This window comes from Myiozetetes cayanensis, unplaced genomic scaffold (assembly GCF_022539395.1).
Source record: "Myiozetetes cayanensis isolate MyiCay16 unplaced genomic scaffold, myiCay2020 scf20-37, whole genome shotgun sequence".
NCBI classification, from domain to species: Eukaryota; Metazoa; Chordata; class Aves; order Passeriformes; family Tyrannidae; genus Myiozetetes; species Myiozetetes cayanensis.
Window position 1 is genome coordinate 13,836,928 of NW_026087412.1, and position 13,653 is coordinate 13,850,580.

At 57.5% G+C, this 13,653-nt stretch overlaps 2 protein-coding genes across 2 annotated transcripts; both read right to left on the reverse strand.

Moving 5' to 3' along the window:
* Nucleotides 1-121: 121 nt before the first annotated feature.
* HMOX2 (heme oxygenase 2) lies at nucleotides 122-4,080 on the reverse strand. The gene is made up of 5 exons (XM_050317727.1): nucleotides 3,974-4,080; nucleotides 2,780-2,897; nucleotides 2,017-2,508; nucleotides 962-1,082; nucleotides 122-882 (listed from the first exon to the last, which is right to left on the reverse strand). The coding sequence occupies exons 1-5, from the start codon at nucleotides 4,054-4,056 to the stop codon at nucleotides 758-760; spliced, it is 939 nt and encodes a 312-aa protein (XP_050173684.1). The 5' UTR covers nucleotides 4,057-4,080; the 3' UTR covers nucleotides 122-757.
* Nucleotides 3,987-11,940, reverse strand: LOC126641239 (zinc finger protein 436-like). Its single transcript, XM_050317731.1, has 3 exons — nucleotides 11,823-11,940; nucleotides 8,932-9,803; nucleotides 3,987-4,080 (listed from the first exon to the last, which is right to left on the reverse strand). Exons 1-3 carry the CDS (start codon nucleotides 11,845-11,847, stop codon nucleotides 4,063-4,065), a joined length of 915 nt encoding a protein of 304 aa, XP_050173688.1. The 5' UTR covers nucleotides 11,848-11,940; the 3' UTR covers nucleotides 3,987-4,062.
* Between the last annotated feature and the right edge of the window lie 1,713 nt (nucleotides 11,941-13,653).

Sequence of the window (13,653 nt, forward strand, 5' to 3'; positions counted from 1 at the left end):
GGCAGGAGTTTCTCAGGTACTGCCTGAGTCAGAGACAAGTACAACAGTGTTCTCTTCTCCCCCTCAATCCCCTCCCCAGCCTCCCTGTTCTCCCAGTGATGTGCTTCTGGCTTTCCCCAGCTATAGCATTGCAACTTTTTATTTCAGTCAAGGCTTCAGGAAAAATAACCAACAACCAACCCTCAACCCCAAAGTTGCACAATACACATCTGTCCCCTCCATCGGGTCCTGCCCCCATCCCCAGGGTGCTCCCTCCACCAGGAGTCAGAGTGGGGCACGGGGACAGCACACCCAACAGGACAGTCCTCTGAGGTAACAGCCCCACAGCACAGCCTCAGCTTCTCGGGGTGGGAAAGCCTCGCTGCTGAAGAGGCTGATGACACATTCTGGGGATGCAGCCCAGGGCAGGAAACCCCCTCCAGACACTGCCCCGGGAATGGAGATGAAAAGCCAAGCACGTGAAGCCTTTGCCAGGACAGGACAGGACATCTTTAGCCTTCAAAGCTGCCCCAGCCTGGGCAGGGCAAGGCAGGGCAGGGCAGTGCTGCAGTGGAATCCTCACCCCTCACACCGACCAGTCCTGGGCACTAGCCAGCTAAAGACATCATATTACAGCGGTGTGCAAGGAGGCTTGGACAGTCCCGCGGGATTCCTGTTTATTTCCTCACTCCAGCTCTGCAGCCAACTCACCACCAGCAAGGGAAGGGTCTGAGAACAGACAGGGCACGCGTCTCCCCTGGCCCCCACGCCGTGCCAGTCACAGGATGTACCAGGCTGCAGCTCCTGCTGCCACTGCCACGCAGGCCGCCAGCACCAGCTGCACGAGGGGCTGCCTGGCCAGACCCACCACGGCGTGGAAGGGGCAGCCGGGCCCTGCTGCGCCTGCCAGGACACAGAAAGCACTGTTAGTGCCGGCCAGGCTCGTGCCACACGCGTGGCAGCTCTGCCTGCCCCCACCTACCCAGTTTGTCTGCGTAGTACGGGCATTTGCGGATGTCTCCTTTTCCGTCGTGCACCGGGAACCCTCCGTCCTGGGCTGCTTCTGGCAGCGACCTGCCGATCTTGTCCAGCTCATCAAACACCTGCAAGTGGCCACAGTGAGCACGTGAGGCAGGCACAGCTCATCCAGAGCCCTGGAACCATCTGGAGAACAGGCAAGCACCACTGCGGCCTCCCTCCCCCCAGACTCCTTGGGGAGCACCTTCCCGCAAACCTGTGGTGGCACCTGGCACACGTTACAGCTCCAGGACGGAACAGCTCATCCCAAAAGCATCCAGTCGGAGCCAGGAGAAGGCAGGACCACCCTGCTCCTCACCCCCCATCCTGCTGCAGGTGGGAGTGTGAGCCAACTGCATCCATCAGAGGATCCCTGCTCCTGCAGTGGCCAGGCAGCTCCTGCAGCTCTGCTGCCACAGGATTCCATAAGGATCCTGATGAAGGAGCCAACCACATCCCAACACATTCCAGACCAGTTTAAACCACACCAACCAGCTACAAGCACAGATCAAAGCTCCCATCCAGTAGCTAAACCTGTGTTCATCCCCCTGGGGCAAGTGGCAGCTCAGGCAGGTCTGATGAAAGGCAAATGCTATGGGAGGAACAAGAGGTTCCAGACATTTTTAGCCATAGGGAAACATGTCAGACTCTGAGACAGGACATGATTGTCACCAGGGTGGTGCAACACACTCAAACTGTTTGAGGCTGAGTAGGAGCTCTGCTCCCCCCACTGCTTCAGAGCCACAGAGCCCACAGGAATCTTGAAGTCCTATTCATTTTGCCCCAATCAAAGGCCCAGCTGTGGTGTTGGAGCATGGGAGGCATTCCTGCCCAACACCAGCTCCAGAAGCTAATGGAGAAGCTATTTAGAGTAGAATCCCAACCCCACAAGACAGAGGGGCTGTGGTGGTCTCAGCCCCAAACCACTCCCTGGGTGAGCTGTCTGACTGAATTGACCCCGATCAGACCCAAAAGCAGCAGCACCTGCACACACAGGAGCTCAAGGGATTTGTTTAGTACCTGCATGTTAAATCTGAAGGCTCTGTTGGCCTCTTCCACGATCCTTTCCTTGGTGTTCTTGTCCAAGTCCAGAGCATTCATCCTTGCTCTGTAAAGCTGCTTGAACTGCTGGGCATTGGAAACGTTCTCAAACACGTAGAATTGGATCCCTTCCCCAGTACTGGGCAACTTCAGGGCCCTCTGGGCCACCTTCTTCAGCACCTGGCCACCTGAGAGGTCCCCCATGTAGCGGGTGTAAGCGTGAGCCACCAGCAGCTCTGGCTCGTGCTGTCCCACGTGATGGATTCTGTCCACATATTGCTGAGTTGCCTCTGAACACTGGATCTTCTCTTTCCAGTCTTCTCCATAGAAATATTTAAGGTCTTTGGCCAGGGCTTCCCTCCGGTGAAGCTCCGTGGGGAAATAGAGAGGGGCAAAGACGGGGTTGTCCTTGTTGCGATCCATCTCCTCCTCCAGGGCACAGTAGGTGAAGTGCAGTGCCACAGTGGCCAGCTAGGGACAAAGCACAGCTCACCTGAGGAGCCAGTTCCTGGATCAGCACATCACACCTCAGGACTGCTCCCCCCTGCTTGGAATTGGGGTAAACAAGGAGGAAACCCCCGGGCTCAGCACAAAACCAGCCTGGAGAGCTCATACCGGGCAGGTACGGCTTGAAGGAGCAGAGGCTCTGCTCCATCTACCCCCACAACAGCCCCCAGGGCTGTGGGGCTCTGCCTCCAGGACTGCATCACATCAGAGAGACCAGGAGCAGAGCAACACCCACCTTGAAGAGCTCCTTCCTGATCCGTCCTTTCAGGAAGTCCTTGACAAACTGAGTGTTCTCGGCACGGTCGTGGGATTCCTTGGTGCCCTCCTTCAGCAGCTCCGACAGGTCCGTGGGGCTGCAGGGAACAGGGAGAGCTCCTTTTACCCCACGTCCACACACAGCTATGAGCTTGTCCCTGCTGTGTTTGGAGGGATCCCCTTCAATCCCTAACATCCCAGGCCCAGGTTGGAGAAGGTGCAAGGTGGGACTCTCAGGCCACTCCCCAGGTTGAACTGGCACCAGCAGGAGGAAGCAGGGTGAGAATACCCTTAAAAAGTACATTTCTCCTGAATTACACTGGTTTTGCAGGTTTCCACATGGTGTCTTTAAAAAAAAAAACAAAACAAACCAAACCACAACTCATTAAAATCTATGATTTGTAGTTACAGCCACTGCACTTACCCCGAGGTTGGTACAGTATCAACACTACACCCACTCAAATCGTGCCAAAGTGCACCTTATGGTTTTATCACTAGGTTGTTACAGGTAGCACGTTCCTGTGAGCTGGAAGAGAGACTTTGGACACCCCAGACCCACTGAGTGTGCCAGGAGAGCCAGGAAACATTAACTTCTCACAAAGCTGAGCCTGTCAAGTCAAAGAAGTCAACCAGCCTATCTAGGTCTTCTGGGAAGCACCCTATTCTTCCTTCCCATTTTCCAGGTCTGAATCCTTGGGTTTTAGAGCATGTTTGTGAATTTGGTTTTGGAACTAACCTCCTAAAAGATGTTCTTGCCTGGACCTGCGGGTATTCTGCAAAGCAAGAAAGGCAGCTCCCCAGAGCGGAGTTCACCTCTAGAGTCACCTTCAAAACAAGAAGCTGCTATCACATGAGCCTGCCCAGCAAGCCATGGAAAACTGGCTCCCTTGGCCAGGAAGGCAGAAACACAGCCACCGAATGGTCAAAGTGTTTGTGAAATGTCACTTTGATAGCAGCAACTAAAAAAACAGCTGTGTTGTCAGCCCTGCCAGATTGCTCCTTCCCATCCCTTCCAGCAGTTTGATTAAACAGATTTTACTGCACACGTAGTTGATTAGTCATCCACTGGTGTCTCTCACTTCTTTCAGATGAGGAGGAGGATCAGTCCTTGACCTGGCAGGTCTCCTGCCTTGCCCAGGGCTGTGTCTGTGCCACAGTGCAGGACAGGACTCACCTGACATTGTTGTCTTCTGTTTCCTCGTAGCGTGAGACATCCCCGTCTTCTCCCCCGTCTGTGCCCTCCATGGCTGATGGCATTGCTGGTCAGCGCTGGGGATCAGTCTGAAAGGCAAAATCAGGGAGAGGTTTTGGGGGCAGCTGCCTTAGCAGAGGGATGGGTGTGAAACGCTGTCTAGCAAGGAGCCTCTGGGCTGTTTCCACCGCACAGCAGGCGCTCCCAAGGAAGCACTTTTGTTTGTTCAGTTCAGCCACCCCAGGAGAACCCTGACACTGGCACCCAGCTCACTGAGTATCAACTTCAGGGACCCACAACACAGCGAGCAGCCTGCATTTGGTTTCCCTCCACCATTTCAGGGTGGTTCCTGGCTGGAGATGAGAGCTCCGAGCTGGGAATCTGCACTGAAATCAAGAGCGAGCAGCTCTCCCCTGGTGCCACCAAATGTTTCACCCAATGTGCTGCTCAGAGCAGTCACAGGAAAGGGAAGCACCTCCCCTTCACTCAGGAAGAAGAACAAGCTCCATTTCCACAGCAGTACAGAGCTTCCCTGGAAGAAAGCAGCAGGGAATTAGGCCAGCTGAGCTCTGAAGTCAGGCAGCTCACAGGGGAAACAAGAACATTCCCTGCGACAGAATACAGGAACTTCCAAAGCAAGGGCAGATTTCACTGCTCCTGCTCCCACTCACAGCCTCCTCTCCTGCCTGGCAGGGTTGACTTCAAACCCCACAAGCAGTTCCTCTTTTGCAAAAGGAAACAAAATCTCCTTGGATGTACTAGGACGCACAAGACTCACCCAGAAGCAGGAACAACGGCTCGCTCGCTGGATCAGCACATCACACCTCGTGACTGCTCCCCCCTCCACATGCAGCTGTGGGGTAAGCAAGGAGGAAACCCCCAGGCTCGACACAAAACCAGCCTGGAGAGCCCATACTGGGCAGGTATCACTTCCACTGGCTGAGCACAGAAATCCAGGCACCTCACTTATACAGTGGGCAGGGCAGGTGGGGACACCAGCACATGGGCTCAGATAGGTGAGGAAACCACCTTCAGGTGCCCTACTGTCCACGGGATCACTGCCCAGACAGCACAGCTGCTCACACCAGCTCAGCACACAGGACTCATCACTCAGCTCCACCTTCAAACAGTGGGAGATGCCCACTGTGGGGAAAGGAAACCAAAGCAGAGGCAAACAACCCACCTGAGCTCAGCCAGGAGCCTGTCATGGGCACAGGGGGCATGGCCCACTCACCTCTGCCAATGCAGATCATCTGTCCTGCTCAGCTTATGGCAGGCCAGACCTTCTCAAGGGATGCAGATTCCAAAATGAAACTAGACAAACGAGTTCCAGTTTATCTGACAGTCCCACAAAGCCAGAGGCCTGGAAGTAGGGTGTGCTGCCTCTGCACGTCTGCGACAGCCCCCGGCACAAAGCAGCAGGTGAGAGCAGAGCTACAGAGCAGTTCAGCACCACTCATCCCTTGGGAGAGGCCTGCAGGCTGACATCACATCCAGCCTAAAGGAGCACGCCACACCAGGCTCAGAAAACCATGGTTAACAGCAGCAATGGCTCAAGGGCCCAGTGGCCACGCGCATGTGGCCCCGAGATCATCGTTGTACAAGACACCTCCACTCACTCCTCAGAGCCTCCCCGCCCACGCCTCGAGCACACCTCGTGTTCAGCACACAGGGGGACCTGGTGGGGTCCCAGAAGCCTTTACCCAGCCCTGTTACCAGTGTTGCAGCAGCACAGCTAATGAGAAGGGTGAAGGGCTGTCCCAGAGGCCCTGTCTGCTGATGGGAGCAGGGTTCAGCACACAGACAGGCATTTAAGGTCTCTGATGCACTCTGGGAATTCAGCAGGGGCTCAGTGTGACACGTTCCTCTCCATGGCAGTGGGGCAGCCAGTGATGACAGCAGTCCCTGCAGCCCGAGGCAAGGGCAGAACACGTGCAGGAAATACGGAAGCTCAGCCTTTTCTGATACAGTTTCTAGTACAGACACCTCCCCCATGAGCCGTGAATTCAAGAGACATGTCAGCACAAACAGCCCCATCCTTCCCACTGCTGGGCTACTGCACAAGGACTGGAAGGAAGGAAAGTCAGAATCATTGTGTCTCTTATCACTACACATTGTTGCTTTTACTCCAAAACTAGCAACTCCAGTGCCTGGTCACAGCCCTGGTTTCTCAGGGTGCTCTGTTCCTCTGCAAAGGAGGATGTGTCCCACATGCCAGGGAGGAGGCTCAGGCAGCTGCCCACCTCCTCTGCAGAGGCTGGAATGTCATTCCATTTGCTGCAGGAGCTCAGCTCACCCCGGACCTGGCTGACGTTCAGGGTAAACACATCTTCACAGTGCCTGGACAGCAACCTGGGAGAAACCCAGCTAAAACCAAGGCCATGAGCTGGGATAGCAGGGCTAGAGAGTGGGGAGGAGGTCTGGTACAGGACACCTCAGCATTCCAAACATTTCCTTCCCAATGACAGCGTTCAAACCCTCTGAGAAGACATCCCTCCTCATCCAGCCAGCCACTACTTTGCTCCCACGCACATCTCCCCAGCAAGCCTCACACCCCAGATGCACAGCTGCTCTTCTAGGGTAGGAAAACACTTAATCCCAATAGTCCTGTGCCTTTTGAAGGAAGCAGACAGCACTGCTGCAGGGAAGCAGGACTGGCAGCCCCAGAGTTGCTTGGGCACCCTGGGAGAAGTTCAGTAACCCATGAACACCCAGGCAGTACAGAGTTCACCTCTGCTGTTTGACTTTTATGCAGTGTCAAGGAATTTCCCCACCCACAGAGCTCAGAGTGGGGCTGGACCTACCTGAGCATCGCTGTGCTGGAGACAAACCCCACAACTCCACTCTAGGGGCTGGAATCATCTCAGAGGTTACCTGGCAATCCCAGCAGGAGAGACTCGTGTCTCCTCCTCCCTCTGGGGAGGAATTTGGCACCGGCTGCTGCTGGAAATGGAGCCTCACAGAATAAGTTACTACATTAGCTGATCCCAGGTAGGTTTAAGGCTTCATCTGGACAAAGCCAAAATTTAGGCAATAATTCAAGTCTAAGACACTTCTAGCAGTGCCCACACAACTGCTACTTCTGCCCCCAGAGCTGTGGCCCATCACCTCAGCAACCCCACCGAGGGAAGCTCCTGGCAAGCTCACAGACCTTCAGAGCGCTGTCCTTTGTGTCAGGCAGCACATCAGGAACCTATTTTCTCACCTTGGCTATGAGAACAGCCAAGGGACAAGTCAGTCAGGGCTGGATCTGGGATAAGAAAGAACAGGGGGTGACAGACACACATGACTCTATCAAAGAGCTCTCGCTCTGGGGAGAGCCAGTGCTCGCCCTGCCTGTCCCAGCACGCTGACAGCTGTGGCTGGGACGCGCCGAGCGGGGCCGGTGACAGGCACTCGGGGTGTAATGCACTGCTGGGTGTAAGTGCTGAGCCTTGAATAGGACAGCTGTTCCACCCAACAACGGAAAGGCAGGGACAGCGCGAGGCCTCAGAGGCCGTCGCCCTCCAAGCTCTTCCCCGAGCTCAGCGGGGTCAAGCAGAGCCAAGCGCGCCCCTCGCACGGCTCCCGACCCGAAGCGCCGGGCACCCTCAAGGAGCCGCCGCGCGGAGTCACCGCGGGGCTCTGCGGCCACCGCGTCCCGGAGCGGGGACACAGGGCAGGGATCCGGGAGGGTTGACAACCGCGGGCCCGGCCCGGCGGAGAGAAGCGCGCGGACACGGCCCCGAGGCGGCGCGGGCAGGTCTGGCGGCCCAGCGTGCCCACCCCGACCGCCGCAGGGTGCGGGGCCCGCAGCCCCCCCGTTGCCATGGGGACTCACGGCAGCCCCCCCGTTGCCATGGGGACTCACCGCAATCTCCGCCGCGGCGCCGGACAAAGGCCGCGCTCGGCCGGCCGGGATTTATTGACGAGGGGGTCCCGGCGCGGCCAATCAGGGCACTCGGACGGGCACGCGCCGGCGCCGCCGATTGGTGGGAGTGCCCGGGAAGTCACGCGGCCGGCTCTGGCCCCGCCCCCGGGGGGGTTGGCGCGCGGGGCAGCGCATGCGCAGGGGGCGGGATGGGCGGTGGAGAAGCAATGATGGCGGCGGAGAAGCAATGATGGCGGTGCTTCGGTACGCTCGGGTTTATTGGCGGCGGCGGCAGCGACACCCGGCGCGCCTCCCGCCCCTGCAGGGCCGGCGGCACACGCGGGCAGCCCGCGCAAGGCGGCTGAGCACACCAGGCCTGGGGCTTGTCTGTGCTGCAGCCCCAGCCCGCGGGCTGAGGGGGGAGCCCGGCGTGTCTGAGCACGGGAACCAAGAGTGTTTGAGATGGTCCGTTTGGTTCATTGTTAGTTGTCCATAACGCGCGGGCACAGAGGAGAGTCATTTACCGCCCTCTGAAATACAACAGGCATATTCCAGCCTTTTCAAACCGCTTCTCTCTCCCAAGAGTTTACCCTGCGGCCCCCAGCGCCTTCCTCTGCTCAGCCCACGTTCCTCCCCAAACTTCCAACTGCTCGCCCTGCCTCTCCCTTTCTTCTCTCTCTCTCCTTTAGGGCTTGTTCCCCTATAATAAGCTGCCTTCCCGCTCCAGGAGCAGGGCTGTCAGTGAAGCAGAGGCGCCGGGCTCGCAGCGATCAGCCCCGCTGCCCGAGGGCCGCCCGGCGCGGTGTGTGCGGCGGTGCCGCAGCAGCGCGGAGCTGACGGCGAAGCCCCTGCCGCAGTCGGCGCAGGAGAAGGGTCGCTCCCCGGTGTGCGTGCGGCGGTGCTGGGCGAGGTGGGCGCTCTGCCGAAAGCTGTCCCCGCAGTCGGCACAGGCGTACGGCCGCTCCCCGGTGTGCACCCGCCGGTGCCGCAGCAGCGCCGACCTCCACAGGAAGCTCTTGCCGCACTCCGCGCACCCGAAGAGCCGCTCCCCGGTGTGGAAGCGGCGGTGCTGGATGAGGTGCGAGCTCACCGTGAAGCTCTTCCCGCACTCGGAGCACCCGTACGGGCGCTCGCCCGCGTGGAACCGCCGGTGCTGGGCGAGGGCGGAGCTCACGGTGAAGCTCTTGCCGCACTCGGGGCACCCGTAGGGCTTCTCCCCGGTGTGGACCCGCTGGTGCTTCATGAGCTCGGAGCTCTGGCTGAAGCTCTTCCCGCACTCGGAGCAGCCGTAGGGCTTCTCGCCGGTGTGGACGCGCCGGTGCCGCGCCAGCGCCGAGCTCACGCTGAAGCTCGTCCCGCAGCTGCCGCACTCGTAGGGCCTCTCCCCGGTGTGCACCCGGCGGTGCTGCGCGAGCTGGGAGTTGGCGGAGAAGCTCTTCCCGCACTCGGAGCACCTGTAGGGCTTCTCCCCGGTGTGCGTCACCTGGTGGCGGAGCAGCTTGGAGCTCACGCTGAAGGCCTTCCCGCAGTCGGAGCACTCGTAGGGCCTCTCCCCCGTGTGGGTTCTCTGGTGCTGGATGAGGTGCGAGCGCTGCCGGAACCTGCCCCCGCACTCGGCACAGCCAAAGGGCTTCTCTCCAGTGTGGATCCTCCGGTGCTGGGTGAGGTTGGAGCTCACCCGGAAGCCCCTCCCGCAGTCCCCACATACCCTCAGTCTCCCCACAGATGGATTTCTCGGCTGGGTGATGTCTGGCGGCCTCCCGAGACTCTTCCCACGCAGCATCACTCGGCTTTGCCTCTTCCCCAGAGGTCTCTGAACTCTTTCTGACCTGTGTGGGTCCTGTGCTGGACTCTGGGCATTGTTCTCCTTGGAGAGTCCTGAGAGTAAAGCCTCGGGCTCTGCTGGCCCAGGAAAGCCTTTGTGGGCATTCTCCTCTTTCTTGTTCACAATCCCATACTCAGCTGCAATAAAAGGAGAATCCAGAGAAAACTCACAGGCAGGACAGGAAACACTGGACAGGGGAAATCAAAAGGGGCCAAATTCCAAAAATTCACCTGATTAAGTATAAAAAGTTTTGATATTTCCCTCCAAACTCTACAGTGGATTTCTCAAGAGTGTTCACAGAAAGGAACATGGGATGTAGAAATGGCAGCATGCATCTCTGAGGAGAGGCATCACATCCAGGGTTAGGACAGGTCAGTCAACGAAGAGATTCCAGATCATCGTGTACAGACCTGCTGTTGACTACATAGAGACCCAAAACCTGGCACAGGGTGAGGACTGAAGCTGCGAACACACAGAGCTCCAGATCTGCCCATGGAGAGACTCAATGGCTCCTCCTGGATCTCTGAAAACCCCTGTGCAATCCACAGAATTACAATCCAGATGATACAAGTACATATTTGATCTACCTCTTTCCAGTCAGTGTCACTAAGAAATCATAGCAATATGATTTCACTCTGAGGTCCTGAGATGCCTTTTGTGGCAGTTTGGTGTGGCACTGATGCTACTTTTCCCTCACATAGTTTGCCTTAAAATCATTCCTTGAGAGGAATAGAAACTGGAACTTTGCTATCCACTTCCATCTGTCTGCAGCCACTCTATCCAGGCCTGTAGGAGAAGAGAAGAGGAATATCCCAAGGCAGGATAAGAACATTTCTGTCAGCCCAGCATGAAACTCCTGAACTGCAGGTCTGATTTACTGAGCAGACAGTGGAGCTTGGGAAGTTGTTCTGTAAAGGGGTTGTTGTCTGTAAAGGGTTAGATCAAAATCATGAAGACAGGACCTCACAAGAGGAATTCATACTGGAAGCATTAGGAGGGCTGAACTGGCAAAAATGAATAAGCAAAAGAAAAAGGAAGAGTGTGGCTCCTCATCAGCCCAGGCCAATTTGGGTTATGCTCTGATATGCCCCAGATTGCCAGGGCTAAGCTACAAGAAAAGCTTCAGGTAAGCAGAGTGAGTGTCAACACTGAGAGAACCTAAATATCACCTGGATCTCTCTTTCTCAGGAGAAGCTTGGAGCTCTTCAGAGATGTCACCAATTCTAGCAAAAGGGAGATCTAGAGAGCAAAGGTGTTCCCAAAGACATTCACCCTTCACCAAAACTGGTAAGGAAACTAAGCTGCCATGGGATGGATGACCCTCACGAGGTGGGAAGGAAGGAAGAGAAGGTGGATGTTATTCAGGGGTAGGACACAAAGGCTGACTATAAACAGTGTCAGAGCCTTATGACCAGCCAGGTGATAGGGGACATTCACTGCAGGTAAACACAGAGAACTGCAGAGGTGAACAGCATCTATACCTTGCACTTATACCTGAATGAGCCCATGATGTTCTCGGTATTATTCAGGAATAGCACCATGGAGTTAGAGCAGATGGATGAAAACTGCAGCTCCCAGGCAGACAAAGCAGCTCATCAAATGCTAATGATTGACTGGGAAAAACAACCAAACCCCACATCCTGAGTGTGTGCAAGGAGGGGATGGATCCCCCCTTTCAGAGAAATTCCAGCAGAGCTGAGGCAGATACAGAGGATGACATGAAGGATCTGCACTCCTGTACAGAGTCTGTACTGGCTGAGAGCTGCCACAGATGCTACACCATACACAACTTCAGATAGCGAGAAATTACAAACAGGGCTTTGAGATAGGGAGACGTGGTGTGTCTAGTTCAGGACTTTCTGAAGCCACAGAGTGCCAGGGCCTGGGAAAGCATCCATGGACACAGCACTGCCTGTCTGCCTCCTCTGGGATCCAGCCCCAGGCTCTGCCAGGAACAGCAGCAGTGCTGGGAGGACCGTGTTTCATCGTGGTACCACCAATCCTGCGCATTCGGGTGTGGTTTGGGGATCCTGGACAAGTTTTTCTCACCGCCAGGTTCACAGGTGACTTGGCAGTGCTGGGTTAATGGTGAGACTCAATGATCTTAGACAGCTTTTCCCAACTTTAATGATTCTATGACTGTACCATCCCCTCACCTGCACAGGTGTCGCTCAGAACCATCTCGGTCTTCACTTGGAAGGCGCAGAGGTGGGAGAACCACAGCTCCTCCTTACGACCAACGTGGGAGATCACGTCCAGCTCCACTCTGGGGGTCCTGCTCTGTGGGGGAGACACGGGGTGGGTCAGACAGGCCGGGTGGGGACCCCGGGCATGGACCCCGGGGTGCACCGCGCCCCCTGCACCGCTACGGACCCGCGGGAGCCGCTGTAGGGGCTGCCCGGCCTTGGGGGGCGGCTGGGCACGGACCCCGCTAAAAGCCGCCCGTCCCAGCCCCGCCGGTGCCCGCGTCTCGACCCCGGGGGTCCCATTCCGTCCCGGGGGTCCCGTTCCATCCCGGGGGTCCCGTTCTCTTCCTGGGGGTCCCGTTCCGTCCCGGGGTCCCGTCCCGGGGGTCTGGTCCTGTCCCGGGGTCCCGTCTCAGCCCCGGGGGTCCCGTCCCGGGGTCCCGTCCCAGCCCCGGGGGTCCCGTCCCGTCCCGGGGGTCCCATTCTGTCCCGGGGGTCCCATTCTGTCTCGGGGTCCCATTCTGTCCCGGGGTCCCGTCCGGGGGTCCCGTCCCAGCCCCGGGGGTCCTGTCCCAGCCCCGGGGGTCCCGGGGTCCCGTCCCGGGGTCCCGTCCCAGCCCCTCACTCGCTCTCGGTCCCGCTCGGCGGCTCCGCGGCCGCTGAGGCGCGGTCACGTGACGAGCACTGGTGGCCAATGGCGGCGGCGCCCGCGCCGCTGAGGGCGACCCAAAATGGTGGCTGGGTGGCCGCAGTGCTGTGCCGCCTGAGAGCCCCTTGCCCGCTGCCCGCTCCGCTCCGAGCCCTCCCCGCAGCCGCGGGGCCCCTCCCGTGTGCTGGGGGAGCCGCCGCGGCTGCCGGACGGTGTCCCCGCAGGGGGAGGGTTTCCCTTGGGGTGCCTCAACAGCGCTTCAGGGGGAAAGCGAGTGCCGAACTCGGGGGCGAGACAGAGCCTTTGCGCCAGAGGCTCAGTGAACAAGACGCGATCGAAACAGCGCTTTCTAAGGGAGGAAAGTATCCAGAGAACACCCGAGCAGAGCTCTGGAAATCTGTACGTGGGCTCGGTGCCCTTCCAGGAGCTGAGGACCCAACCTGGGCACTGCCAGGGGCTGGGGCCGCCCAGGTCCCGAGTGTTGGGAAAGAAGCGGCGGGACTGGTCTGAGCTTAGGCACGAGTTTAAATTCTTAAATATCACACGTGGTTGGGGTTGGAAGGGACCTTAAAGCCCATCCCATCCCACCCCCTGCCACGGGCAGGGACACCTTCCACTAGCCCGGGTTGCTCCAAGCCCCGTCCAGCCTGGCCTTGGACACTTCCAGGGGCAGGGAGTCCACAGCCTCTCAGGGTAATCACAGGGATAGAGATGTCACCTCTCCCAGGCACTTTGTTTCATTAACCAGCTGACATGCAATGCCTCTGGAAGAAATTTTTATGCTAGGATAATAAAAAAGCAAACCAGCACATCTGAAATGCTCTCCCAGAACAACTCCAGTCTCCCTGAAGAACTGCAGGGAGGATTGCTCTGGCATTTATCCCTTCCATATGTAAACACTGGCACCCTTAAGTGTGACTGTGTTAGCCCAGTAGAAGGGGAAGGCACAGCAGTCACCATTCTGTGCTTTACAGAACATATTTTGTAGTTATTTTGTATATTTTGTAGTTAAAACCTCCAAGGGTCTCAGCCAGGTGCTGTGTAACAACCACTCAGGAAATGCCATTAAACAGGGTGAGAGTACACACAGAACTCTGCCTGTGTAAGAAAACTCTCTTCTCAGAACTATTTCACAGAAATCTGCAGCACAGC

Excerpts from the sequence above, each read along its gene's own strand:
- LOC126641239 (XM_050317731.1), bottom strand. The coding sequence starts at position 11,847 with ATGGTTCTGAGCGACACCTGTGCAG. Across the intron at positions 9,804-11,822 it reads TCTGAGCGACACCTGTGCAG|CTGAGTATGGGATTGTGAAC; the intron begins GTGAGGGGATGG and ends CTTTTATTGCAG.
- HMOX2 (XM_050317727.1), bottom strand. The coding sequence starts at position 4,056 with ATGCCATCAGCCATGGAGGGCACAGACGGGGGAGAAGACGGGGATGTC. Across the intron at positions 2,898-3,973 it reads ACAGAAGACAACAATGTCAG|CCCCACGGACCTGTCGGAGC; the intron begins GTGAGTCCTGTC and ends TGTTCCCTGCAG. Across the intron at positions 883-961 it reads GTACTACGCAGACAAACTGG|GCGCAGCAGGGCCCGGCTGC; the intron begins GTAGGTGGGGGC and ends GTGTCCTGGCAG.